The following is a 26,527-nucleotide window of genomic DNA, read 5'->3' as shown; positions in this document are numbered from 1 at the left end:
AGGCAATGGCAGGGGGCTTGTCTGCTAAATGGAGAGGATGAGGGTGGGGAGGCTCCATCAAGACCAGGGTGGGAGACTTTTGGCTGAGGGTTGCTCCTCAGGTCCTGACCTCCAGTTCTGGGTGGGGTGAAGTTCCAGAATCTCCCCACTGCAGCCTTGCCAGGCGAGAAGAACCAAGGGTGGGGCTGGCCCAGGGCAGAGGGAGAGCAAGCCAGGGACACCAAGCCAGGAACACCAGATACCTTTGTGATCTGGGCCTTTGTGCCAGCACCTCCTAGGCTGTGAAATTCCCCTGCAAAAAATAACTCTCTTGCTGTTCTGATCCCTCCCCTCTGATCGGGGGTGGCAGGCAGAAGCACAGTGAGGACAGGTCGTAGGCACCAGGCAGGGGCACCTAGTGACAGCTCTACAAACTGATGTTGGCTGAGCACCTACTATGGGCTTGGTGCTGTTCTAAGCACTTTACTAATATTAACTCATTTAATTCTTCCTACAAGATGGGTGTTACCATTATGCCCATTTTACAGGTGTGGGAAACTGAGGCTCAGGATGGGTAACTTGCCATGATCACATAGCTAGAGGTTAGAGGAGGCTGGCTCTGCCCTTTGTCACCTGTGGTCCATCCTGCCCCATGCAGCCCCTCCTCCAGTCCTCTGCCCCAAGCCATCAATTAAGATTCTTACAGCCTGACTCTGACTTGTCAAAGGTCTCTCTTTACCCCTCCTCACTCACTCTGGAACCAGAACAGGGTTTGAGTGAGACAAACCTAGGTTCTACCTGGACTGAGACCTTGCCTCTAGGCCCATTTCCACAAGGGTAAGATGGGGTCCAGATGGCCACAACCTGGACGGGCTGGTATGGGGTCCTGAAGGGGGCCCTTGTATCTAAATGTGGAGACACCAGGGGCTAGGCCTTGCCTCCCTGCTGAGTGGCCCCAGGCATGTAACCATTTGTTTGTCTCCATCTCATGGAGTAACTGTGAGAATTAAATGAACATCAGACCGTGGCACAGAGCCTGGTACATACTTGGTCCCCACCACGACTTACTTTTTTCTCCCCTCAATTTTTCTGCCATAATAGTAACATTTATTGAATACTTACTCTGCGCAGACCCTGTTATAAGCAGCCACCTTTATTAACTCCTTGAAACCTTATAAAGCGGTTCTCAAAGTGGGGTCCCTAGACAGTCAGCATCACCTGGGAACTTGCTGGAAGCGCAGGATCTCAGCAGACTCACCCCAGACGTGCCGAGTCGGAAACTGAGGGTGGGGTCCGGCATTCTGCTTTTTAAAGAGCCCTCCAGGAGATTCTGATGCAGCTGAAGTTCGAGAACGACTCACTTCTAACAACCCTGGGAGACAGGTGCTATTCTTTTTTTTTGCAGCAGGGCATGCAGGATCTCAGTTCCCTGACCAGGGATCAAACCCACACCCCCTGCAGTGGAAGCGCAGAGTCCTAACCACTGGGCCACCAGGGAAGTCCCCAACAGGTGCTATTCTTATGCTCATTGTACAGAAGAAGAAACCGAAGCTCAGAGAGGTTGACCTGCTCCAGGTGACATGCCCACTAAGTATCAGAGGTAGGACTGAACCAAGCCACCAGCCACCAGTCTGTCCTCACAGCCCCCACACTGGACCCTGATGGTGCAAAGCTTGTGAAAGATGCTCAGGAATTCCAGGTCGCGTCAGTGACTGTGGCCCCAGAAAATGGGCGGTACGCCCCTCCTACCACAGCGGGATCTGAGTGCAACGGGAGCCTCCCACCCACTCCCAGGGCCCCGCAGGCACAGCCACAGCCATTTCCAACCCTTTATTGGGGCTCTGTCAGCCCCAAATAAATATAATACATTAAACCCAGAGCTGAGGGAATCGTGCACCCCGGGAGGTGCCCCGCATAACCCCAGCCGAGCACAATAAGTTAGTGGGGGGCCTGCCGAAGGCCGGGCCAGTGCCCTGGCGGGGCAGGCGGTGGCAGCTGGACTCACACACGCTGGTCTAAAGTGCATCTCGGTTCTGTGGTCCCCGTGTCTGCGCGGCCCCTGGCTGGGCCACTGGGAGGGGTGGGCGGGAGGTCCCCGGCGCTCACACCGAGCCAGCAGTGGCCACCGAGCCTCTGTGTCCATCTGTCCATTTGGGGGAATGGCCGAGTGGCCAGGTATCCTCAGGAGAAGCTGTCGTCGGACCGTGGCTGGGAGTCGAAGGGAGGGTCTGAGATGGTGATGCCTTGATGCAGCTTCTCCAGCGAGAACTTCATCTGGGGGAAGAGGTGGGCAGGGTGGGGGATGAGTGCTGGGAGGGGTGATGCATCCCCCAACACGCTGCAGCTGAGGAGCTGGGGAAGGTCCAGAGAGGCCAAGGTCAGCCTGTGCCTCTGCACCCCAGCCATTCTGCACCCAGTTTTACTTCTCATAGGCAGCAGGTGGAAGGGGCCCAGGTGGCCTGGGTTCAAGTCCTGGCTCTGCTACTTACTGGGTAACCTTGGGCAAGTCCCTTAACTGTCCCAGGTCCCTCAGCTGAAACGTAGGTAGTAACATACCTGCTTCACAGGATTAATTCAGGGATCTGACAGGTGAACGCCTAGGACCTGGCACACAGGAGGTGCTGGATACACGTTAGCTGTTCTTATTCCCTGCCATGCGACCTTGGGAATGCCTCTACCTCAAAGTTCCTGTCTATTAGATGGGGGGTAACAAGAGCACCCCCCTTGGAGGCTGCCCATGAGAAACAAATCAGTTGGTCATTTCAGTTCTTAGAACAGCCCGGCTCAATTGGTGTCTGCTGTTAGTATTAATTTGTGCAGTCAATCCCATGCCCTTGGCAGTTTGAGAAAGGAAAATAATCAGAAGTGAACTGAGGATGGGAAGGCCCTGACCTCCCTCTCTCTGAGCGACGGGACCCCAGCCTCAGCGATCCCTCTCCCCTGTCCTGCACAGCCCTTTCCTGCATGAGCATCTCCCTCTGAGCATGATTTCAGGGTGCAGTGAGGCCCTTAAAGGTGGGCCTCACCATTACGGTCCATAGTGACCAGGAATGATTTTCACCATCACCCAGCAACGTGGGCTCTGATGCCCTTGGGCACCCAGCCAGTGCCAGATGCTCCCCAGCGCCTGGCGTCTGTGCTGACGCCTCCCCCCACCACATTTACTGAGCACCCGCTTTGCGGGACCGCATTTAACAACAGTGAATGCAGGTGAGGTGTTTGCATGAGCTGGGCACTACTCAGAGGCTAACTCCTTTAATCCTCACAGCAGCCTTTGAGGTAACATCGATTATCATCCCATTTACAGAGGAGGAAGCCAAGGCCCCAGTGGTGAAGTCACTTGCCCGAGGTCACAGGTCAGAATTTGAACGTGGCCGTCTGAATAGATGCTGCCAGCGAATTACAGTGGTCGTCTGGGGCAACCCCTTCTGGAGATGAGATCCCAATAACCTTTGGAGAACCTCTTTCCCACCCTCACGTGACCCCTTAGTCACCTCATAGGCGGGGAGGGGTTCAGGGACCAAGCCTCACCTATCCCTGGCCACTATGACTGGTTCAGGGATGGGAATGTGACCCCAGTATCCAGTAAGAATGAGCTCTTTCCTTTGGATGTTACCCTGGAACTGTAGGTACCATATTGGTCATCCTAGGATGCCCCAAACAAAGGCAACCCTGGGGGTGGGCAGAGTCAAGAGACGGTAAGAGAGACTGATTCTTACTACTATTGAGTGGCTGGATCCAGCCATGCCTGAAGTCAGACATCCCTGGACTTTTTTCCCAGGATGAGAACCAATAAGTTCTTTCTTCCATCCCACTGATTTTTCCAGCAACCCTGGGAGGTAGGGACTATGAATGGCTTCCTCATTTAACAGAGAAGGAAAGTGAGGCCCCGATGCATATGCCGCATCTTGGGATTTGAATGCAGGATCCCACAGCCCAGAGCCACACCTCGTCCAGGAGCTCCACAGAAGCCCGCAGGATCTGCCTCCACTTGTGCACCTCGACGCTGTGGAACTGCTTCTGCAGGGCCAGGATCTCTGCCCACTCCGTGGCCGTCTGGGGGAACTTGCTGTGGGGGATACAGGGCCTGAGTGGGGTCTGGGCCTCCCCCGACCTGCCCAAGCTCCCAGCTCCCTGGGGCTACCCACTCACCCCTTGGCCAGGGCCAGACTGTGCCAGGACTCGAAAGTGTGGGCTGTCCTCTCCAGGGACCAGAGGCGGTAAAAGAGGAGGACGTTGAGGGCAATGAGGACGATGAGGCTGGGGGGAGGGGTCAGAAGTCAGGATACCAACGTTCCCACAAGTGGGGGGTCACCCACGTGACCACACCTTGAAGGGGTGCCATGATTAGCCCTCTTTTCAGAGGAGGAAACTAAGACTCAGACAGGGTGAGTGACATGCCTAGGGTCACACAGTCCATAAGCAGCAGTCAGGGTTCAAACCCAGGCCTGTCTGATGCCCGAGCCCTCAACTGCTACTCCAGGCCACCTTGCTGGGGGAGCTGGGGGCACGGAGTGAGGACGAGGGGCTGAAGCTGAGGGTGAGACACAGGTGAGGAGAGGGCAGGACGCAGGACCCTACCTCACACAGATCCTGAGGAGGCAGAGAGGGGGAGACAAAGAGATGAGAGCCGCCCAGCCGGTCCTGGCCAGCCCCCGACCCCGGCAGCCCGGAGCTGAGCGCACCGCACAGCCCCTCACTGGACTGCTGTTATTGGCAAACTGAGGCCCAGAGAGGCTGAACGTGTGGCCAATCTCTCGCTGCCCAGGGTCTGCGGGGAGCACGGATCTCATTTCCATTTCCTCAGAGCACCCTGCCCCTAGCCCCGGTCTCTGTGCATGTGGGTCTGCATGTGGGTCTCCCCGCCTAATCCCCGTGGGGTCTCAGCTCAGAGTCCTCTGCTTTCCTGGGAAGCCTTCCCTGACGGCCTGGAACCTGTCCAGCCTGGAGGAAGCCTTCAGTGGCCTCCAAAGGCTTCCCTGTCCCCTCTGCCCATGTTTCCTCCATCACCACCCCATCCCTCTGGTCTGGTGCCAGGTCTGTCTTCCCCCAAGGGTGCTGGTTGCTACTGTGTCCCTCGCATCACACAGCTCAGGGCTGGGCACAGAAAACCTGAACGAAGTGTAAGTGACATTGCTCCTTTTGCACACCTCTCCTGGTTCACCTAATTCCGGCTCCCTTGGGGGCCTGCTCCTCCAGCCCCAGGGGCGAGGTCAGGCCCCTCTGACCCCCCCAGAGCCCCGAGGCTTCCCTCTCCCTGCAGGGACGACCTCGCCGTGGCAGACTGAGCAGCACACCATGTGAGGAGCCCTGCTGGGCGCATCTCAAACATCGCCTCCTTTAATCCTTGCTATGGAGTGGGGAGCCCGTGCTCTCACGTAAGCAGAGACCCAGAGAGGCCAAGCACTTGCCCAAGCTCACACAGCCAGGGTGCAGATCCAGGCCTGTCTGACCCCCAAGCCCGGCCCCTACTCACACAATGCTGATGAGAACCAGGGCACTGGGGATGCCTGCCCCGGGGCCCTGGTCCACGGACGGTTCCGAGAAGCGGGAGCTGAGGGAGCCTGCGGGGGAGCAACTCGGAGTCACACAGACTCACCCCACCCGGACCCCCAGCTCCTCCCCCGCCCACCCCCCCCAAGCCTGACGGAACTCACCTGAGGGGTGCATGCCAGCCCGGGCGCAGGGGTCAGGGTCCGGGTGCTGCGGCCCATCACCGTGGCCCCTCCAGCTCAGGGGCCGTTTCCGCCTGCGCAGGCCGGACAGCAGCCCGCGTGCATCCTTCCCGCCTTCCTCCAGAGACAGCTTCTCGGCCTTGGCGAGCTCTCGCTCTGCAGACACGAGAGAGGGCCCTGCATGTCTGCACCTGACCAGGCCCCGACCCTGTCTGTGGCCCTGGCCGGACCCCTGTCCCCTACCCAGGTGGTGGAAGTAATCTTCGATGCCGCTCCACGAGTTCTTCTCAATGAGAGACTTCACAAGGCTCCAGGGCTGCTTCCGATAGCGGATCTCGGAGGACACTCTGGGGTCGGGGAAGGGGTGAGGGGGTCAGGGTCTGACTCTAGCCTTGCTGTCCCATTCCCGGGGGCAGCCTTCCCTCCCCCGATTCAGAGAGGGCCTCTTGTCACCCACAGACAAAACAGACACCCCCCAAGGGTTCCCTGTGATCCCCACTCACCACCCCACTCAGCCCGGAGCCCCTTCTCTGTCCACACCCACTACCTTGGCAGGTCTCCCGCCTTCGGTGCTGCCCCAGCACTGCCCACCCAGACTGCCATCCTAGCCTACACCTCACCCTTGAACCCCTTCCATCTTGCTGCTGCGTCCAACTCCACACGGGCTTCTGAGAGACGTCTCGGCAAGTCCCAAGCTGAGCTCCGATCTTCCCCCAAACCTGCCCCTCCCCACCTTCCCCTCCCAGTCAACGGCGGCTCCATCCTTCTGGTGGCTCAGGCCAAACACCTCGGGGTGTTCCTGACTTCTGCTTGCCTGCCGCGGTGGCAACCAACATTCTGCAGCTGACTCGGGGTGCGGAGATGGGGGCAGGGGGCCTGGGACCATCAGGGGGTCAGGTGGAGGGGCCGGGCCACTGCTCACCGGAGGCGGGCCTTGTTCCGGGCAAGGCCCAGGATGCAGTAGCGGTGGGCAGTGTAGAAGTAGTCTTGGTAAGGGATGCCCTGCGTCAGCACCTCCGAGTCCACCACACACCCGCCCGCCTGCGGGCCGCGCCGGAACAGCGTCTGCGGGGCCAAGGGAGGAACAGGGAGTCAGCGCCATGCCCCCCACCCTGGCCCCCGGCCACCCCACACGCTGGCCCCCCTGCCTGGCACACCTGTGTCTCCACCACAGAGGCGCTCTTGGGCCCCAGCGGGTTGCTGATGGGAACGGTGTAGGTCAGCACTCGGCGCTGGTGGCACTTGTTGTCCCCGCTCCAGGGGCTCAAGGTCACGTCTGGAGGATGGAGGGGCAGAATGAAGACACCATTCTCCAGTCCTTTGCCCACAGGCTGTAGGAGACTCAGCCTTTCTGGAAGGTTCCAGTTCCCTGGGGACTTGCCCCCAAACCTGCGCCTCCTCCCTGCCCCCACCGCGGCGTCTGCCCCATCTTCCCTCTGGACGCCTAAAACTTCAGATGCTGACGATCCTCGGAGCTGGGGCCTCTCTCCTGCCTACACTTCTCAGCCCTCCTGGGCCACCTCCTCCACTCCTGCAGCCCCAGTCTCCTCTCCTTACCAGTCCTGGCTTCTCCCCTGAGCCTCAGACCTAGGGTCCTGCGACCTCTTGAACACCTTCCCCTGGAAGTCCCCAGGGCCCCTCACACCCACTGGCCTCCGCATCTCCTCAAACACATCCCTCCTCGCCCCACTGCCCTCCAGGCTTCCCGCAGAGCCCTGAGCCTCGTCCTGGACACTCCCTCCCCGTCTGTTCACTGGCCGCCCGAGCACTGTCCTAGTTCAGCCCGTCCTTGTCTGTCCAGGGCCCCTCTTCAGCTTCCCCCTGAGCTCCTGGCCTCAGTCTCCACCTCTGGTCCAGCGGTAGCTTCTTAAAGCCAAGCCTGACCCTGTCCCTTATCTGTCTACAGCACTCCATGGCTCCCCAGTACTGCCAGACAGAGTCTGAGCTCCTCAGTCTGAGGTGCCAGTCTCTCCAGGATCTAAGCATAGTCTGGGGGGACTCGAGTGCCCCCAACACAAGGCATGGTCTTACTCATTCTGCAGGGGATTCTACGTGGTTCATTTTCATCGATACAGAAAAAAGAAACAGAGCAAACTACCATCTGAGTAGGCCCTCCCCAACTTGAATCTCTTTTGCAGCCTCCCGAGCTCCCTGCTAGCTAGTCCCCTGGTCAGCCCTTCTGCCTCCCCTGGTGCTGTGGCTTCCCCTCTCCACACCTGGCCACAGGCGCCCAGCCGCAGGGGGCTTCTCCCAGTGCCAGCCTCCAGCCTCAGGATCTTTGCAGGTACCCTGCTGGCCTCCTGGATTCCTCTCTCCCACCTCCTCCACTTTCCCTAAGAAAGCTCCTCCTTCAGGCCTTAGTTTCCATTTCACATCCTTTCAGCAGCCTTTCCTAATACCCCCCAGATCACAGCCACCTCTCTGACACACACACTTATCTGCGTGAGCATCTGTTTACTGCTGTTCTCACTAGATTCTGGAATTCATCTGTCCTGGTCTCTGCACGGGCCTGACAGAGTGCTCATTAACTCGTATGTATTAAATGCTTACTATCTGCTACTGTTCTAGGCACTTTTCTAGTATTAACTCATTTAGTTCTCATGAGACTCTGACAAGGCAGGTAACTAGTATCACACCCGCGTCACACAGAAGAAACCGAGGCACAGAGAGGATCCGCACCTGGCCCATGGCCACTCAGCTAGTAAGAGGCGGAGCCCCTCTGGTCTCACAGACGCTGCTTTTCACTCCCCAGCCTGCCACACCTGACCTGCACTGCGGTGCCTGCCCATCTCCTGGCCTGCTCCTCCTCACCCCCTCCCGTGTACCCTGGTCACCTCGGCCCCTGACCTGTGAACTTGCACTGCTGCAGGAAGCCCTGCAGGAAGGGCGAGTCTGAGAAGAGCATCTGCTGGAGCCGCTCGGCACCCACGTGGAAGACGGAGTTGATGAGGAGACGACCGGAGAGGTCGGGAAGGAGGGCCGCCAGGTCGGCTGGGCAACAGAGAAGGACAGGGGATGAGGCTGGCTGCGTCCCTCGGTTTCCCTCTGAGTGACCGCTCCTCCCCCATCCCGGGCCTTGTGGGGTGTCTGGGCAGACCCGTCCTCCTGGACCAGAGCGGACACAGACACGGAGCTACTCAGCCCCCTCCACCACAGGATGGCTTTAGGGTGGGCGTGTGCCCCAAGCCCAGACAATCAGAGCTACCTCCATGGGTTCAAGGCGGAGCACACACCTAGGCTCACGCACCTGCAGTCCCAGTGACGACAGGGGGTGGGCCTGCTCATTAGCTTGAGCTTTCGGCCCCAGTGATTGGTTCAGGGGTGGGTGGATGGGTGTGTGTGTGTGTCCCAAGCCAGGCCATCAGCCACAGTGATGGGCTCAGAGGTGGGCTTGCTCTCCAGCCAGAGCCAACCCTAGAGCTTTTGGTGCAGCCACTGGGAAAAGCATGCTTTCTCTCTGCTAGGCTTGTCTGGGGCAGGGCTGGGGCTCTTTCTGCCACAAGAGTAGAAGCTATCTGAGAATAAAGTTGGCATAGAGAAAATGGAAATGATGATGATGATGGTAACGATGATGATGATGATATAATAACAGCCAACACTTACTAACTGGCCCAAACACTTTACCTGCATTAAGACATTTAATTCTCTCAATGACAACACTATGAAGTGGGTAGTATTATCGCTAACCCCAGGTGAGGAAAATTTTTAGATGAGGAAAATGAGGCTCAGAGAGGTTGAATAATTTGCCCAAGTCACACAGCTACGAAGCAGTGTGGCCAGGATTTGAGCCCCAGCAATCTGGCTTCAGAGTCTATACTCCTATCCAGCCTAAGCTGCCTGCAAAGCAGAGCTAAATACGGACAGATTTCTAACAACACCGTTTAAACGCCTTACCTTATCTGCCTACCCCGTGGACTTTTCAGTCCCGTGAGCCAGCGAATCCCCTGGTGCAGCCCGTGTGAGTGAGGTTTGTCACGTGTAACCAAGGCAAACGCATCGGCCACCTGCCTCACCTTCCTCCCCCGTGGATGAAGAGGAGTTACTCGTGTCCGTCAATAGCTCCTCACTGGGCAGCAGATCCAAGGGGCCCAGGGAGGCGGGCCCGTCCGGTGGGGTGGGCTCTGAGCTCGGGGGCTCAGCCACCGGGGTCACTGTCTGGCCGGAGGAGGCATCTGGCTGGCTGTCTGTCTGCTCCTCCTTGTCCTCCTCTGCCTGCAGAGAAAAGCTTAATCCAGTCTTGTCCCAGCCTAAGGGCCCCTTGTGTACCCACATCCATCAGAAGGCTTCCAGACTGTAGGAAAACCAATGCTAGGGAGGTCATGTGCAGCTCATAGCTGAGCTACAAGGGGCCCTGGGGCCACCCAGACGAGGACTCCTCTCGGCCTCTCAGCCAGGCCTGTCTTGGATGCCTGGGCCATGAGCTTTCTTATGCCTGTCCTGTTCATGCCTTCTCTGTTTGTATCCGACCTCATCCATCCAGCCAGCCCTCTCTTGGCTCTTCTGTCTCTCCCGCTTCCCATCTATCTACCTGTCCCATCTTTGCCTGTCTCTCTCTTTCCCTACCTGTGCCTAGTTTCCTTGCCCATCTTCCCAGCTCCATCCCATCCCTCCATCCATCCCCTCACTTACCCCTCCATCCACCTCTTCTCTGTCCATTCCCTCCCTGTCCCCCTCAATCTGTCAGTCTGTCCCTCTCTCTCCCCGACACCACCCAGCACCCTCCTCGCTCCTCCACGCGCCTGCTCACCCCGTGGTCTGCGTCACTGCTGGCCCGGGAAAGGCTGGGGGTGATGCGGCCACGGCGCGAACCTGCCGGGCTTGGCTCCTGGCTGTGGTCAGCTGCCCCTGACGAGGTGATGTCGCTCAGGGCGATTACGTCTCCCACTTCCTTGGGGCTCCTACACAGAAAGAGAGGGAGTGAGACCGCTGTATCTTTGAGACCCCACACACCTTCCTGGTCTCCCAGACTTTGTACCCCCGCCTCAGTCCACCCAGGACTCCAGGAGCTCTGCACGCAGCCCCTGCTGTCTCCTCCCGACCCCCGGAGCCAGCCTCCAGCCACCGACTCACCCTAGACCATTCAGCTGCAAGGGGCAGACATAGTCTTCATCCTCGCTGGTGAGGCCCAGCTCTGAGCCGTAGCACTGATGCACCAGGTGCCAGAGCTCTCGGGGACTCAGCGTCTGGGCAAGCAGGACGTTACGTTGGCCTCCACCTTATCAGGGCCAGAGCCCTTCCACCCGCGCCCACCAGCCCTCAGCCTCAGCAGTTCCCCTGGTGTCCACAAGGGGGAGCATGACCTCCCATCCCAGACCTCTCCCAATCTCACTCCGCACCCCATCGCATAGGAGCCAGCGTGCTCAGGAATTCTCCCTTAGGTCCTCACAATACTTCCACAGCTACAGGTTAAAGTTCCCAGTTTTTTCTCCCTTAGGTCCTCACAATACTTCCACAGCTACAGGTTAAAGTTCCCAGTTTTACAGAGAATATGAGGCCCAGGGTGGAGAACTCGTGCTTGAGGTCAACTCTGGGGTTCAAACCCAGCCAGACTCCAGAGCCAATGCTCCCACCTGCCATGCTGTCCTGCCCCCAACTACTTTCCCAGGGGTCCTCAGAAGCTACCCATGGCTGGAGTGGCTGGATGACGCTGATGAGATACTACTAGTAATAATAGTAGCAGTAGCAGCAGCTGACATCCACTGAGTTGTTACCATGTGCCAGGCATTCTTCTAACCGTTTATGCATGCTAACTCCACAAGTCTTCAAAGCCATTCTGTAAAGTAGGTGCTAATATAGTCATCATTTTAAGATAATGACGGTGAGGTACAGAGGTGGGTAATGTCATCTAATTAGGAAGTGGCAGTGTTGAGATGTGATCCCAGGGGGCTGGTCTAGGCCTGGAGCTAACCACTGGACTGCACTGCCTCCCACGAGCTGACACTTCCAAGCTCTTATTCTAGGCCCAGCTCGGTTGCTGTGAAGGAGGGATGGTCCCCATCTGACCAATGGGGTTCAGTGACTCGCACTCAGTGATGGGGCTGAACTCCATCCCCAGCAGTCTGGCTGCCCTTGCCCTCCTTGGAGACTCTGACACTGCACTGTCCCTCCCTCGGGCTCCTGCTCCAGTGCTCTCGCCCCTGAGGATGGCCATAGCTGGAGCTGCCCCTGAAGACAGGAAGTGAGTGCAGCCCTGCTGGAGGAGTGGGTTTGGGCCTTCTGCGGTGCTACAAGCCAGCAGTAGCAGACACTGTGTGATGCCTACCTGACATCTATCCACCCTCCCTTCCTGCCAGCAGAACCCTGATTTGTTTGGGGTGAAAATCTTCCCCAGCCCCAGGGAATTATAACTGGCTTATATCAACTCATTTTTCCTTTGCCACATACCCAGCTTCCTGTGCAACCAAGGGTGATCATGTGACCAAGTTTTAGCCAAAGAAATACAAGGAAAAGTCTGCTAAAGGAGGCTTTCCCTTCCGGATAAAGGAATGCCCACTTTCCATCCATCCCTTTCTTCTTTCATGTTTGGGACACTTAACTGAGGGCATGACATCTGGAGCTGCAGCAGCCACCTGCAACCATGAGGCAACAAGCATGTGGACAAAACTTCAATATACAGAAGGACGATGGTGTGGAATAATGGACAAGAGCTTGGGTCCATTGATGACATAGGGAGCCCTCAAATCTACCCTGGATTGCCTGCCTCCACACCTCTTGTTACATGGGCATCAGTATGATTAAGTGGACTCCAGAGCCTGACTGTAATGGGTCAGAATCCCAGCTCTGCCACAGAAAAGCATACGTGCCCATGGGCAAGGCTTTCCCTCTTGTGCTTCAGTGGTGAAATAAAGATACTAACCACACTGCCTTGAAGGGTGGCTGTGATGATTAAATAAGTTAATTCATGGAGAGCTCAGAACAGTTCCTCGTACCCAATAGCTCTGTTAAGTGTTTGCTATTATTATTATCATCTGAAGTAATTCAGTATCTGTTTGTTTAAACCATTGTCTGGTTGGGTTTTCAGCTACTTGCAGCTGAATGCATGCTACATAAACTCATGCAACCACAGTGGGCATTCCAGGAGAGCCCACTCAGGGCTGGCCCATAATAGACTATCAGAATGTGAAAAGTAAAAGTCTGAAATCCCTTACTCAAAATCTTTGGGGTAAGACTTGATTCAAAATTAAGAAATTTGGGGATTTAAGAAAGATAATACACTGCCTATACTATAATACAGCACTAAAATTATCTACATTATACTTAGGATCCAGTAAGTAGTGTATACCAGAGGTTCTCAAAGCGTGGTCCAAGGATTTCTGGGCACCCCCTAGACGCTTTTAGGCTTTTGCCCATGAGGGCAAAATTATTTTCATAAGTATGATAAGTGTTACTAGTAGTATATCACTTGCCTTTTTCACTTTTATTCTCTCATGAGTGTACAGTGGAGTTTTCCAGAGACTATGTGATGTTATCATTGTTCTGGTGGCTAATGTAATGCGTGTTTGTGTATCTTGTGTTTAAAAATTTCCCAGTTTCGGGACTTCCCTGGTGGTCCAGTGGTTAAGACTCCGTGCTTCCACTGCAGGGGGGTGCGGGTTCGATCCCTGGTTGGGGAACTAAGATGCCACATGCCATGCAGCGAGGCCAAAAAATTAAAGAAAAAAAAAAAGACGCATTGAAAACTTACTCTCTGTGGGAGGCCTTCCCACTGACCCACTGCACCACTACCTCTCCCAAGCCTGCCCTTCTTCTGTTCCTTTCTCAAACTTTGAACACTTTAAAAAAAATTTTCCCAGTTTCAATGTCTAATACAGCATATATTGATAGATATACTCTACTTAAACAGAAGCTCTTTGGAGTCTATAATTATTTTAAAGAGTGTAAAGGATTCCTGAAACTATACAGTTTGAGAATCACTGGTATATTCTGTACTGGATACTATAATATTACACTGAATCACAACTATAAGATTTACCCCAGTCATTCACGTTATTATTTTTTGGTCCTGAAACATATGAAAAGTCCCATTAATTGAGATAAATACAGACCTGTGTTATACAAGAAGCACACGTGGTGTTTTAAGTTTAAATTAATTAAAACTGAAATTAAATTAAAAATGCAGACCCTCAATCACACTAGCCACGTTTCAAGAGTTCAACAGGCACGTGTGGCCAGTGGCTACCATACCAACAGCACAGCACAAAACTCTGTTAGACAGTGCTGATAGCGACTGTAAACCACGTCAGCTCAAGTCAGGTTTTGCTTTACCCATAACCTCCCCATCTTCGGAGCATTTTTGATTTGCAGGTGGTGACTAAGGGGTTGTGAGTACGCATTTCTCATGGGCAGGGTGTGGCACTGGAGCCCGTGGCGGCCCCCTGCAGGGGGCCTATGGAAGAGCTGCAGGCACATTGGGTCTGGTGCCCATGGAGAAGAGCTGGAGGGGTCCTCCAGTTCCCTGAGTCCTGGCTTCCCTGGCTTCATGGTCCCTCCTCAAGCCATCCCCCTAGCCCCCCTGCCCAGGATTCGCCCAGGCCCACCTTTTCAAGAAGTGCGTTCTGCCAGAGGCGGAAGATGAGGAGGAAGCAGCGATCTCGGGCCCCAAAGGAGGTGAAGAAATGCTGCAGAAGAGAGAGGGGTGTGAGCCCTGGGGGAGAGACAAGGCTGGAGGGAGGAGGAAGCTCCACCCGCTGCACCCTGTTCCCGGCTCTCCATGCTGATGTATGTATTCATTCACCCCTTCACTCATTCCACAGAATATCTGTCCTGTGCCCAGCCCAGCACTGGATGACCCTGGAGTCACCGCGATGAGGAGATGGCCCCCGGCCCTGGCCCCAGGGCTCACAGTCCAGGGCGGGAGACAGGTTCAGCCCAGACTGGCTGGGCTGCTTGGGGGAAGCCCAAGGCACATTCCCAGTCTCCTATGGCCGCAATGGGTGGCCAACAGACCCCCTTTTGGCCAAGAAAACACAAAGGGAAGTCTGCTTGAAGTCTTCCCGCCCCACTTCCTTCTCCAGTCCCATCTGGGCCACTGGTGTGAGGCAGCCTTCTTGGACCCTGAGGCAACAATCATGATACATGGAGCATCAGGGAAGGCTTCCCGGTGGAGGAGGCCTCTGAGCTGATAGAATTTTTCTGTTAATACTATCCCTGAGCAGCTGTGTCAGGGGACAGACTGCAGGGCCTGAGACAGGAGCAGGTGCAGGAGTCTGGGTAGTCAGAGACTACAGGAGACCAGGCTGGGGCCGGGAGAATAAAGAGAAAGGGAAGATGAGAGAAGCTGGGTGCTGAGTCAACAGGGCTCTGGGTGGTGGGGAGGAGAGAGGAGCCGGTGAAGATCGGGGACCCCGGGGCCCCTGTCTGCTGGTCCTCTCGCTCACCTTCTCATTCTCCGTGCAGATCTGGATGGCGTTGGGGATCAGCTTGGCCGTCTTTTCCTTCTTCAGACACGTCACTTCCTTCAACTGGATGGAAATCTGAGGACAAAAGACAGGTCAGAAGGGGCCAGGGCCCTGCCCGCCCTGGGGCCCCTCCTCGTCCCAGGTCGGTCAGCTCACTGTTGTCTCCCAGCGGAAGATGTTGCTGTAGAAGCAGATCCAGTTCTCGGAGAGATAGAGGCGGCCCTGGAGGAGGATCTCGCGCTGCAAGGCACAGGAGTAATCTGAGGCGGCCGAGGGGAGAGACGGGCAGACACCCGAGTCACACGGCTGTCCTGGCCGCTGGGCCGGCGCATGCGGGAGGGTCGGGAGGGCAGAGCTGGGAGCCCCGGGTCTGGCTGGCAGGGACTCACCCACAATGAGGCGTTCGGCTTCAGGGAGCTTGCTGAACAGTTTCCGAAAGTCCTCATTCCGCTGCTTGTACGTGGGGCTCAGCATCTGGGGGAAGTTTGGGAGGTGAGACCCAGGACAGGGGGCCACACCCCTAATTCCGTCCCCCAAAGCGCCCAGCACCCCTCAGTCTCCTCAGCCTGGGAGGAGCCTCTCTGAGGCTTCAGTGTCTAGCTCACTTCTGGCTCCTACTGCCTGTAACACAAGAGTAACCATAACGAGAGCCATTTACTGATTGCTCCCTAAGCCAAGTCCTGTACCACGTACCCACCAGTATCACTGACTCTCAGTGAATGTTCCCCTCAGTCTAGTAAGGTCAGAACTGTTTCTCAAGGAGAGAGAAACCCAGAGAGGTTAAGCAATTCACTCAAGGTCACAGAGCATGTAAGTAGCAGCATAGGATGTGACCCCCAGGTCTGCTGACCCCAGCACCCACTCCGTGACTACTGCAGCCAGGGGCCCCTGGCCCAGCACCTGTTCCCCTCCCTCTCATCCCTCCAGCAAGGCCCCCTGCCCCGATACTTACACTGTACCAGCTCTGCATCTTCTGTAAGAGAAAGGAATGGAGTCAGAATGAGCCTCTGGATGCCGCTGCCCTCCCACCCCTCCCCCCACCCCACCTGGGCTTGCACCAACCGACCTTGCTGTTGCGGATGAAGTTCCGGCTGCCCAGGCTCTGGGTGCTGGGTGTCCCGGGCACCCCACCCTTCTCTGAGGAGCTATCTGACCCCTTCTCCACCATGGTGCCCGGTTCCGGCTCAGGTGGGGGTCGGCTTGGCGGCAAGAGCTGAAGCCGCTTACGGAGAGATGGGGAGCTGCTTGGCGTGCTCCGGCCAGAGTGCGGGGTGGTGCTGGGGGGACAGGAAGAGGGGCATTGTGGGGAAAAACAGGCTGGGGTGGGGGGACAGGCCAGCTTGGGGGGGCCCACCCATCAGCCCACTGATCTCCACCCACCCACCCTGCTCCACTTCCTAGCCGTGTGACCCAGAGCAGGCCCCCTAGCTCCCCGGGCCTCGGTCAGTTCATCTGTAATCCAAGGGTGAGAAATGCATGTCCTCTTCTAGTTGTCTGCAGGGTTAAACAAATCAGTACACGTAAAGGGCTTCTAACAGAGCCTGGCACATAGTGAGCTCTCAGTAATGCCTGCTGGTCTTAAAATTAACTTATTAATTCATTCATACAATAAATATTTATTGAACAACCACTTTCCACTCAGTGGCTTGAGCTAAAAACCTAAGCGTCTCCTTCTTTCCGACTCACCCCTCATTTTTACTCTATTAGCAAGTCCCACATGCTCCAGCTCTAAAATCTATTTCCATTATTTCTATTTTGCCCACTTCCCCCTGCTCCAGTGCCCTGGCCCAGCCTCCATGCTCTCCCCTCCTGGACATCTCAGTAGTCTCCTCCCTGGTCAGGTCAGGGACCTCCTGGCTGAGTCCTCCCCCCGTCTGCATTTGACTCCAGGTGAAGGCAAGGTCCTCACCGCCTCTGCTCAGGGGCCAATCCTCCAAGATACCATCCCTCGCCCCTCCATGGAAACCACATTCCCCTCTCCCGAGCCCCCTCCCTCTTCATCTCTCTCCTCAGCACTTCTCCCCGAGTTTCAAATCCTCCCACACCAGGAGGTGCACTTCACAGGGGAAGGGGGTTTTGTTCCCAGCTGCACCCCATTGCCTAGAACGAGGCCCGGAGCACAGCAGGTGCTCCACAAGCTTCTGCCCCTGTGGACTGAATGAGTGATTGACCCCCCCATGCCCCCCACCCTCCAAACTTGGATTCCACCAAGTGTACCACTTGCCCAACCCTCCGCAGGCTGAGGCTGCTGCAGATCTCAGCTGGACCACTTCCCTGTGACCTTGGGCAAGTGTCTGAACCTTTCTGTGCCTCAGTTTCTTCTTGAGTATAACGGGAATAAGAGCAGTATCCACCTCCCAGGGTTGTCTGGAGGACATACGTACATAAAGCCCACCACCTGGAACGTGCTCTGGTTTATTAGGGACCGTCAGACTAAAATGGAGCACGCAGCCCTGCCGCCACCCCAGAGCACGTGCTGCCGAGGTGCCACGCTGAGCCCTGCACAAACACCTCAGCCTGGTATTTGGAGCCCAAACTGACGCCAACTCCAGTCAGTCACCCTCTAAGTGCACACGGAGCACCCGCCCTGCACCAGGCACTGGGGACACAAAAGTGGGCAAGATAGATGCAACACCTGCCCGCAGGGACCTGACATTCTGATGGGGGAACAGAGACGATCAGTGAGAGAACATGTAAATAAGGATGATGATCTCAGACACTGGTCAGTGCTGTGAGGCAGCGCTGCTCACAGGGGCAGCGCCAGCAGTGCCTGGAAGCTGTCAGAAATGCAGTCTGGAACCTACCGCAGACCTCCTGAATCAAGAAGTGTGGGTGGGGCCCAGGAGACGCTAATGCATGTTCAAGTTTGAGGACCACAGAGGTAAGGAGGACTAAGTGGGTTGGTGTGCAGGGCACACTTGAGCTGAGCCCAAAGGACAAGGAGCAGATCTGGCAAAGGGCCGGGGAAGACTGTTTTAGGGAGCAGGAACAGTGAGTTCCGACACAGGACTGAGTCTGGCAGGTCTGAGGAGGAGTGAGGTGGCCAGTGGGGCTGGGGAAGGAGGACAGGAAGCCACAGGTCCACCTGCAGGCCCTCTGGGCCCTGAGCAGGTGTTCGGGCTTCACCCTGACGGCCCTGGTGAGCTCGGGAAGGGTTTAAGGGAGGGGTGACCACGTTCCTCCCCTGCGTCATCTTCCTGCCTCTCGAGCCCGAAATGCAGACCCCTCCTCCACCTCTCCTACTGTCCTGCAGCCTCAGGTCTAAGGGAGGGCACCTGCAGACAAGTCCAACACACACAGACAGGGCACAGCCTGCGCCCCCAGATCTTGCTCCTTGGCAGGGCAAAGAGGAAGTGCTCAAGCCTGACAGCCCAGAGGCTGCCCAACCAGGCAGGGTGCAGCAGAGGGAAGGGAGGAGCCCGACACGGTGACATGGCTCAGGGACTTGGAAGAGAATGGGGTTTTGTCACTGCAAACACCTCACCTCCGGTTTCCCAGGCCTAAAGACGCCAACAACTCCCTCTGGTCAGAGAGGGGCAGAGGCCTACACAGGTGTGCACAAAAGGGAACCTCGACGTGGCTCACACACAGCCACTGTCACAGGCAAACTGCAGTTCCCCACAGTTGTAAGAAGTCTCCCCTACCCCTCACCTCCCATACACCCTGCAGTAGCATCACAGGTATATTACAGTCACACACAAAGCCACAGAGTCCCAGCACAATCACACACAAGGATGCTACAGCCACACACAAAGTCCCAGAAGTTACACACGCATGCGCGTGCATGCATGCACAACACACACGCAGCTGCAGAGGGTCACAGAAACAGAAAACCATGCAAAGTCCCAGGTACATTCACATATACAGGTGCAAGAAAGTCTCAGAGGAGACTTGAAAGCAAGTAACATTCCCACAGTTACAGAGAGAGCCACACAGTGAAAGAACAGTCACAGAGGACCCCAGCTAACACGTGCACAACCCAGGTAAATGAAGTCTAGGGTCAGCTCAGCTCTCATGGCGTTCCCCATCTGGAGGGGAAGCCAGAGCAAAGACCTGCTCTTACGTGGCAGGGGATGGACATGTCAACTGCTGTCGCTGACTGACAGAGAGCCCTGACACTCACACAGCCATGAAGGACTTGGGAAAAATGCAGCCCCGGGAGGTCGTGGACACATCTCGACAGCACAGTGGCCAGGTACTGAAATCATGCGTGAGACATGCTTTATAAACTGTAACAGGGGAACAACATCAGTTACTATTATTGCTCCGGAGAGTCAAGGGTACACCCAAGGTCTCAGGAGGGAGGGTCCCAGGCTCACTATAAGCCACAAGGGGGCTCTCTCTCACTCACACAAAGCCCCAGAGGGTCCCAGCTGCTCACATGGAAGCCCAGGCACGTACAACAATATCATAAAGGGACACACACAGGAACTTTCACACAAAGATGGAACCAGAAATAGATAAAAGGTACAACCCCAGAGGGTTTCAGTCATCCTCACCGAGCCCCAGACACACAATAATGTCACACATGGACACACACAAGTGACTTACATTTGCACACAGAGCTAACAGGTTTAGAGGCAAATTATAAGCACACACAGAGGCAGAGGATCATAGCAGCAAACAAAGAGCCCCTGACACATGCACACACACACTACAAAGTCACAACTGAACACACAGGCAACTTACAGTGACACTTGGAACCACAGATGGTATCCCAGATAAATTCACACACACGCACACAGCCAAGGAGGATCACAGCTGTCTGCACACTAGGAACACAAACACGCATACACACTTCCAAGACACCTACAATGCATAATCTAAAATACTCTGGGCCCAGACAGAGAGTAGGTCAATTCCGTGCCCACGACCCCAGAGGATCTCACGCACGCGGTCTGCTGGCCGGCCACGCAGCAGCCCCCATCCGAGAAGCCCCGGGACCAGCAACAGATCAGAACGGCGGGAGGGGGCCCAGACCGGGAGAGGCTGCTCCCGGGCTTGCCCCGGTCTCCGGGGCCTGGGGGCCCGGCCGGAGGAGGCTCGTCTGCGTCCTGCCTAGACCGCAGGCCCGAAGACCCGGGTCAGCCTCGCGCCCACCCCTCGCCTCCCAGGCAGCGGCGAAGGAGGCCCGGGGCGCTCCCGGCAGGCCGCGGTCCCCCCCCTCCCCCCGGGATGAGGCCGGGTCCCCCAGCCAAAGCCCCGCCAAGCCAACGAACCGGCCCCGGGGGCCTCCCCGCCGTCAGGGCCCATCCCCGAGCGCACCCCTGGGCCCCCAACGCCTCCCTCCCCTCCCCCTGGCCGGCCCCCGGTGCACAAGCTCCCGGACCTCGGCTGCGGCCGCGCCACCCCCAGCCGAGCCCGCGGAGCCCCCTCCCCCCACCCCCCACCTCCTCCCGAACTTCCCCCGCCCCCGCCGCGGTCCTCACTCGAACATGGATGCGGAGCGGCGGGCGCGCCCAGCCGCAGGGCAGGGCCGGGCCCGGCTGAGCGTCCCCGCTGGGCAGCTGCCTCGCCTTCTTCGGCCGCCGCCAGCACCCGACCCCGCCGCCCGCCGCCCGCCGCCCGCCGCCCGCCGCCCGCACAAAAGGCCGGGGCCGCTGGAGGCAGCCGCAGCGTCAGCTCCCCCTTCCTGGCCCCGCCCCGTCGCGTCACAGCACCGCCCCCCGCCCACGGGAGGGAGGGGGGAGGGGAGGGACCAGCCGAGGCGGGGAGGGACCAGCCGAGGCGGGGAGGGGAGACAGACGGGGAGACAGACGGGGAGGGGAGACGGGGAGGGGAGACGGGGAGGGGAGACGGGGAGGGGCGGCAGGGCCTAGATGGAGAGAGTCAGATACTTGGAGGGAGAAAGGGGCCGCAGGGAGGCGGGAGAGCAGGAGATGAGAGCGAGAGGGAGACCCACGGGGGGCTGGCCAAGGCGAGGGAGGGACGGCGGGGACAGAGCGAGGCCACAGGGAGAGAGACGCGAGAGGGAGAATTAGAGAGGGAGGGACGGGGCGCTGGGGCAGGAAGAGCGAGACAGAGATGGAGAGGGGCGGCTGGGACGCCAGAGCACGGAGAGAGCAAGAGAGAGGAAGAGAAACAGACAGAGGCTCTAAGGAGAGAGGCAGAGAAATGGACCGGGGAGGGGGAAAGACAGAAAGAGAAAAACACAGACTTGATTAAAACACGACACCGCCATGGCAGCTAGAGGCTTGGGCACAGGCCCAACCCGCTCCCCTGGTACCGGGAAAGGGGTCCTCGGCTCCAGTGAGGCCCCAGGCTGGGGGGGTCTCCGCACCCCCCAACATACACCCGGGGCGGAACCTGAGAGGTGGGGCAGAGCTGGGGGTGGGATGGAGATTCGGGGAAACGGAGGAGTTGCGGCTGTGGGTACGCAGCTGGCGGGAAGCGGGTGGGGCCCGAGGCCTCCCTCTCCGCGTCTCTGAGCCCCCGCTGTCGGCCCCCGGAGGGGCCAGGGCCTTGGGCTCTGGGGACCCCTCTTGGTCCCAGCCCGCGTCAGCCAGCCCGAGTTAGAATCCAGCCTCCCTGGCGCTTATCTGACTTCAAGCAAGTCACCTGGTTCTGGGGATCCCACTAACTCTGTGGTCAGGACTTTCCCACAGGAGAGTGGGGGGTGGAGGGGGACTGCCCTTTTACAGAAGGGGAAGCCCGGCCTCAAAGATGGGAAGTGACTCGCCGAGGTCACTGTTGTTGGACGCAACCCTTCCGTGACGCCATAACCTGCGCCTGTCTCTGCAGCGGCTGCCTGAGCTATCAGCTGCCTGAGTCTATCGGTGTCCTGGACCCCTTGTCCGAGAACACAGATATGGGAGTCCCACCTCGCAGCTCCTGGCCACGGGCGCCCCAGCACAGAGACTTGCTCCCCGCTCCTCTCTAGGACAGGCTGTTCCTAGCTGTTGAAAAAAACTCCATTCCCATGCCTCTCCCACCCTACACCCCCTCCCTCCAAAAAGACCCACTGTCTTCTCCATTTTGGTGGATGGCAGGCCCCAAACTTCAGCTTTTCTTGACCCCTCTCTTTCCCTCACACTCACATCCACTCTCTCAGCAGACCCTGTGGGCTCCACCCACAAAATCTATCCAGAATCTAAACTCGGCTCCTCCACTGCCCCCACCCTGGCCCAGCCTCCATGCTCTCCCTCCTGGACCATCACACAGCCTCCTCCCTGGTCTCCCTGCTCCCATCGCCCTTACAGTCTGCTCCCCACACACAGCCAGAGGGAGCCTGTGAACTGGTGTCGGGTCAGGGCCCTCGGGGCTTGGAGCCCTCCCGGAGCCCCACCTCTCAGTCCTTATGAAAGCGAAGTCCTCCCCTTGTTGCCTAAGACTCCACTCTTACTTCTTCTCTGGCTCCCCCTTGCTCACAGCCTTAGCTACCCAGCCTCCCTGCTGTTCCTCTAACTCCCCAGACACATTCCTGCCCCCAGGCCTTTGCACTTGCTTTGCCTCTGCAGGGAAGCTCTTCCCCCCTTCTTCCCGTGACTGCCTCTCACGGTCAGATCTCAGGGTCAGATCTCAGCCAGGCCTTCCCTCCACCACCTCCCTCTGTCTCACTGTTCTCTTTCTTTGTATTTCTCTTTGCCTGTTTCTTCTTTTGAAATACTTTAAAATTTTTAATTAGGGAATATTTATTTCAAACAGGAAAAATACAAGAGTCATCTTGGTCCCTACCAAGCATATATGACATCAATAGATGTGGACATTTTGCCATTTTTGCTTCAGATCCTTTTTCTTTTTTTTAAAGAAATAAATGATTACACTTACAGTTACCAACTCCCCATCCCTCCTTTATCTGTTCCTGCCCCCCAAGGTACCCACTGCCCTGAAGTTGGTGTGCGTTCTTTCTGTACATTTTTCTATCCTTTTTCTACATCAAGATGCATCCTCTAACAATATATCCTATTATTCAATGTCTTCCAAAAAGATACACAATTAGGCTCCTACTGTATCATTTTGCAACCATCATTGTTTCTGAGACTTCTCCACGTTGATACACAGAGCCCTACCTCATAAACTTTAACTCTTATCGAATGTTCATTGTTGGAAGAAACCACAATGGACATTTCTATTCAAGGCCAATGTAGTTCTTTCCTCTTTCCTCCTATAGCCTTGAACCTCCCTGTTCCTGTCTCCTTGTGCCAGAGGTAGTGTTTCTTTGCAGAAGTTTTGTTTAAACTTTTTTTTTTTCCCAAGAGTTGCAGCAGGAAATACCTTTTACATTGGTCTCCAAGTACACACTTAAAAATATGGTCAGCCCTCTGTATCTGCAAATTCCACATCTGTGGATTCAACCAATCAGGGTCAAAAAAAAAAATTTTTTTTTAAATTCCGGGAGCGGTACACTTGAAACTAACACAACATTGTGAATTAACTACACTTCAATTTTTTTAAATTCGTACATAATATATTAGTTCCAGGTGTACAAAATAATAATTTAATATTTGTATAAAAAAATTGGGGGGCTGGGGAGGGATAAATTAGGAGTTGGGATTAATACTATATATAAAATAGATAAACAGCAAGGACCTACTGTATACCACAGGGAACAATATTCAATATCTTGTAATAACCTGTAATGGAAAAGAATCTGAAAGAGAATAGATACATATGTGTATGTATAACTGAATCACTTTGCTGTACACCTGAAACTAACACAACATTGTAAAGCAACTATACTTCAATAAAAAAAAAAATTCCAGGAAGCAAAACTTGAATTTGCTGGCTGGCAACTATTTACATAGTATTTACAACCATTTACATAGCATTTACACTGCATTAGGTTTTATAAGTAATCAGGAGGTAATTTAAAGTATACAGGAGAATGTGAGTAGGTAATATGCAAATACTACACCATTTTATATAAGAGATTTGAGCATCTGCAAAGTTTGGTATCTGCAGGGGTCTTGGAATACCCCCATGGATACCGGGGACAGCTGTATATGTAATGTCACAAAATTTGTAGGAAGCCACACTTGTTCACTGCCTCATACAGTGTGTTCTTTTCTTTTTTTTTTTTTAACACTGTTATTTTCGATTCTCTCCTGATTCTATTTGGGAAAAAGTGTTGATTGCTGTGTAGCAATTGCAGCAGCCCGTAAATGGGTCATGACCCAGAGTTTGAAAAACACCAGGCGGGTCAAAAGAGAATGTTCGCCTCTGGTCTTAGTAAGCAGTGCTCAGCTGAGCTCAGTTGGTTATCCCAACACATATTCCCAGCTGCAATTTTTATCTGCATCTATTTCACAGCTTCCAGTCAGGCCCCTGTGGGGCTAAGGCCACATTCTAACTGACCTTCAGCTCCTCACCTGGAGTGCCAGCCACAGGGAACCCACCCTGTGGGTCCCGAGAGAGAGAACCCCTTTCCCATCCCACCACCCAAGTCTGACCTGTCCTGGGGCGAACTCTCCAGGTCTGGGGTCGTCGGCAGCTGCAGGCGCTGGGGAGGTGGGGTGCAGGGGGTTGACTCCCCATCGCTGGCTGGCATTATCTGAATGGAGGGCACCTCTGGGAGCCTCCAGGGCTTAGGGGCCAGGTCCTGGGCCCTGCCACCGTGTGGCTGCTGGCTCTGCCACTCGGCTGGGGGGACAGGTGAGTCCTGGGCACCGCCGTCCTGGGTCAGCAGGGGTGCGCAAGGCAGCAGGGGCAGGAACTCAGCCATGGGGAGAGCTCTGCCTGCCCGGTTGGGGGTCTTGGTCTCTGGGGGAGAAAGAAGAGGTGAAGAGGTGAAGGGGAGAGTTCCCATGCAAACCCTGCCCCTCCCCCCTCCCCCTGCTGCTCCTCCGAGAGGAGGGGTGAACTTGAGCTTCAGAGCACAGTGTGGGGGTCAGAGAGGTCTGGGTGGGATTCCCACCTCTGCCAACATCCTCCTTGTCGACCCTGAACTTCAGGTTCCTCTCTGGAAATTGGAGATCCTGATAGCGACATCCTAGGGTGGCCGGGCAGTGTCAGGGCGCTCTGACAAGTGTAGGGCCCAGCCCAGGGCCCGGACCACAACAAGCGGTCAGTGAACTCTGTTCATGCCCCTAGACTGGGGTTTATTTTTTCTGAGAATTCACCAAGGCCAAGCTCTGGGTGAATATATACCCACCACCCCAGCACCCTTCCAGAGCCAGGAAGGAGCCAGGCCTGAGTGGGCCCTAGAGGCCCTTGGGCCTGAGTAACGGCTGATCAAGCGGAAAAGAGGCAGAATCCAGGATTTCCCTTCCCTGTTTGCTCAGCAATTGCCCCTCCCAAGACACACAAAGCGAGGGAACCAGGCCAGTTCCTGCGGTTGTGATTATGATCCTGGAGGCCTCGTGGGTCTGGGGAGATGAGATTAGTGTCTGTCTGTCCTCACAGCAGTACGTGGCAAGGGCTTCTTGGCACCCAGCTGCTGGGGATAGAGGGAAGGAGGACCCGTGGGACCCAGAGAGGGTTTCCCCTGGTTTGGGAAGACCCTGACCTTCACAGGCCAGGCCTGGACCCCAGAGTCCTTCCCAGACACCCCAATGCCCCTACCTTATGGCTTCCTCCTCCTTCCGTCCTCACAGGGTTTACTCCGACTTCCAGGGTGAGGGCAGGTGACCAGGCCTTTTCTCCCCCCAAGGAGTCCTGGCTGGGCCAGAGAGTCATGACCCTGTCAGGCGGAATAGCGTGTCCAGCTGGAGTCATGTTCCCCTCTGGCCAGCTGTTCCCGGGAGAAGGGCGGGGTGCCGGTGGGGGCATTCGTATCTCAGAAGAGGCCCTTCCCTCTTGACTGCCCGTGGAGCCAGGGGCTGGCCTCACCCTAGGCCTCTGCTGCTCCATGTCTCCTGTTGGCGACAGCCAGCACGATGTCCCTGCTGCCCCCACTTCTCCCCCAGGACTGCTGCTCCGAGCCCAGACATCGCCCCCAGGTGGCCAAATCTGACACTCTGTCCAGTCATCTTCCCGTCCTGCTCCTAGAGGCGGGAACCTGGGAGACCCCTCTTCTTTCTGGTGGGTTCTCTTGGCCTCAAGGGCATCCCACGGACAGCTCCACCTCACTTCTGTGTACAGCTCTGTCTTCTCCACGTGATCTGTAAAAGCTGGCATTCCCCATGGCTTAGTTCTTTTCCAATTTTATTATGTAATAATAGACACATGCTAAAGGACGTCTGCATCCTACTTGTGAGCTATCAAGTTTAACAGTAAAATGAACCCCATAATCCCCCACACCCAATGTGACGGCCAGCACGTCACTGTGAGTGCCCTTGTGACTGCCTTATCCCACCCCTGCCTCCCTTCCAAAGGCCTCCATCACCCCTCATTTGTCAGTTATCATTCCTTCACGTCTTTTAATTGCTTTTTTGAAATCAGATGGGTATGCATTCCTAACCATTATAATTTTTAGCTTTACTTGCTTTTGAGCTTTAAAAAATGGAGTCATTCCATGTGTCATTTTCTGTGACTGGCTTTTCTCACTCAACATTATTTCTAAGATTCATCCCTAGGGGAGCAGGTAGTTACACTTCA

General features: G+C 56.1%; 1 protein-coding gene across 3 annotated transcripts; it reads right to left on the bottom strand.

Annotated features, from left to right (window-relative positions):
* Positions 1-1,794: 1,794 nt before the first annotated feature.
* Positions 1,795-25,664, bottom strand: GRAMD1A (GRAM domain containing 1A). 3 transcript variants are annotated; one of them, XM_007165101.3, is made up of 20 exons: positions 25,553-25,661; positions 24,442-24,751; positions 16,119-16,329; positions 16,005-16,025; positions 15,442-15,526; positions 15,209-15,312; positions 15,032-15,127; positions 14,192-14,272; positions 10,725-10,837; positions 10,402-10,552; positions 9,668-9,866; positions 8,502-8,645; positions 6,812-6,930; positions 6,577-6,719; positions 5,898-6,001; positions 5,637-5,810; positions 5,456-5,543; positions 4,132-4,239; positions 3,928-4,048; positions 1,795-2,253 (listed from the first exon to the last, which is right to left on the bottom strand). In XM_007165101.3, exons 2-20 carry the CDS (start codon positions 24,711-24,713, stop codon positions 2,161-2,163), a joined length of 2,427 nt encoding a protein of 808 aa, XP_007165163.2. In that variant the 5' UTR covers positions 24,714-24,751; positions 25,553-25,661; the 3' UTR covers positions 1,795-2,160. The 3 variants fall into 3 exon arrangements, with proteins under 3 accessions (XP_007165163.2, XP_007165164.2, XP_057389262.1); XM_007165102.3 differs by lacking the exon at positions 5,456-5,543 and having other exon boundaries at positions 25,553-25,664; XM_057533279.1 differs by lacking the exons at positions 24,442-24,751; positions 25,553-25,661 and adding an exon at positions 20,482-20,615.
* Between the last annotated feature and the right edge of the window lie 863 nt (positions 25,665-26,527).

This window comes from Balaenoptera acutorostrata, chromosome 19, assembly GCF_949987535.1.
Source record: "Balaenoptera acutorostrata chromosome 19, mBalAcu1.1, whole genome shotgun sequence".
Classification (NCBI taxonomy): Eukaryota; Metazoa; Chordata; class Mammalia; order Artiodactyla; family Balaenopteridae; genus Balaenoptera; species Balaenoptera acutorostrata.
This window is presented reverse-complemented; position numbering and strand designations above follow the sequence as displayed.

Bases quoted from the DNA above. Each gene is read 5' to 3' on its own strand.
- GRAMD1A (XM_007165101.3), bottom strand. From the start codon at position 24,713: ATGGCTGAGTTCCTGCCCCTGCTGCCTTGCGCACCCCTGCTGACCCAG. The intron at 4,049-4,131 runs GTGAGTGGGTAG...TATCCCCCACAG, and splicing joins AGTCTGGCCCTGGCCAAGGG to CAAGTTCCCCCAGACGGCCA. The intron at 2,254-3,927 runs GTGTGGCTCTGG...CTCTTCCCCCAG, and splicing joins CTGTGGAGCTCCTGGACGAG to ATGAAGTTCTCGCTGGAGAA.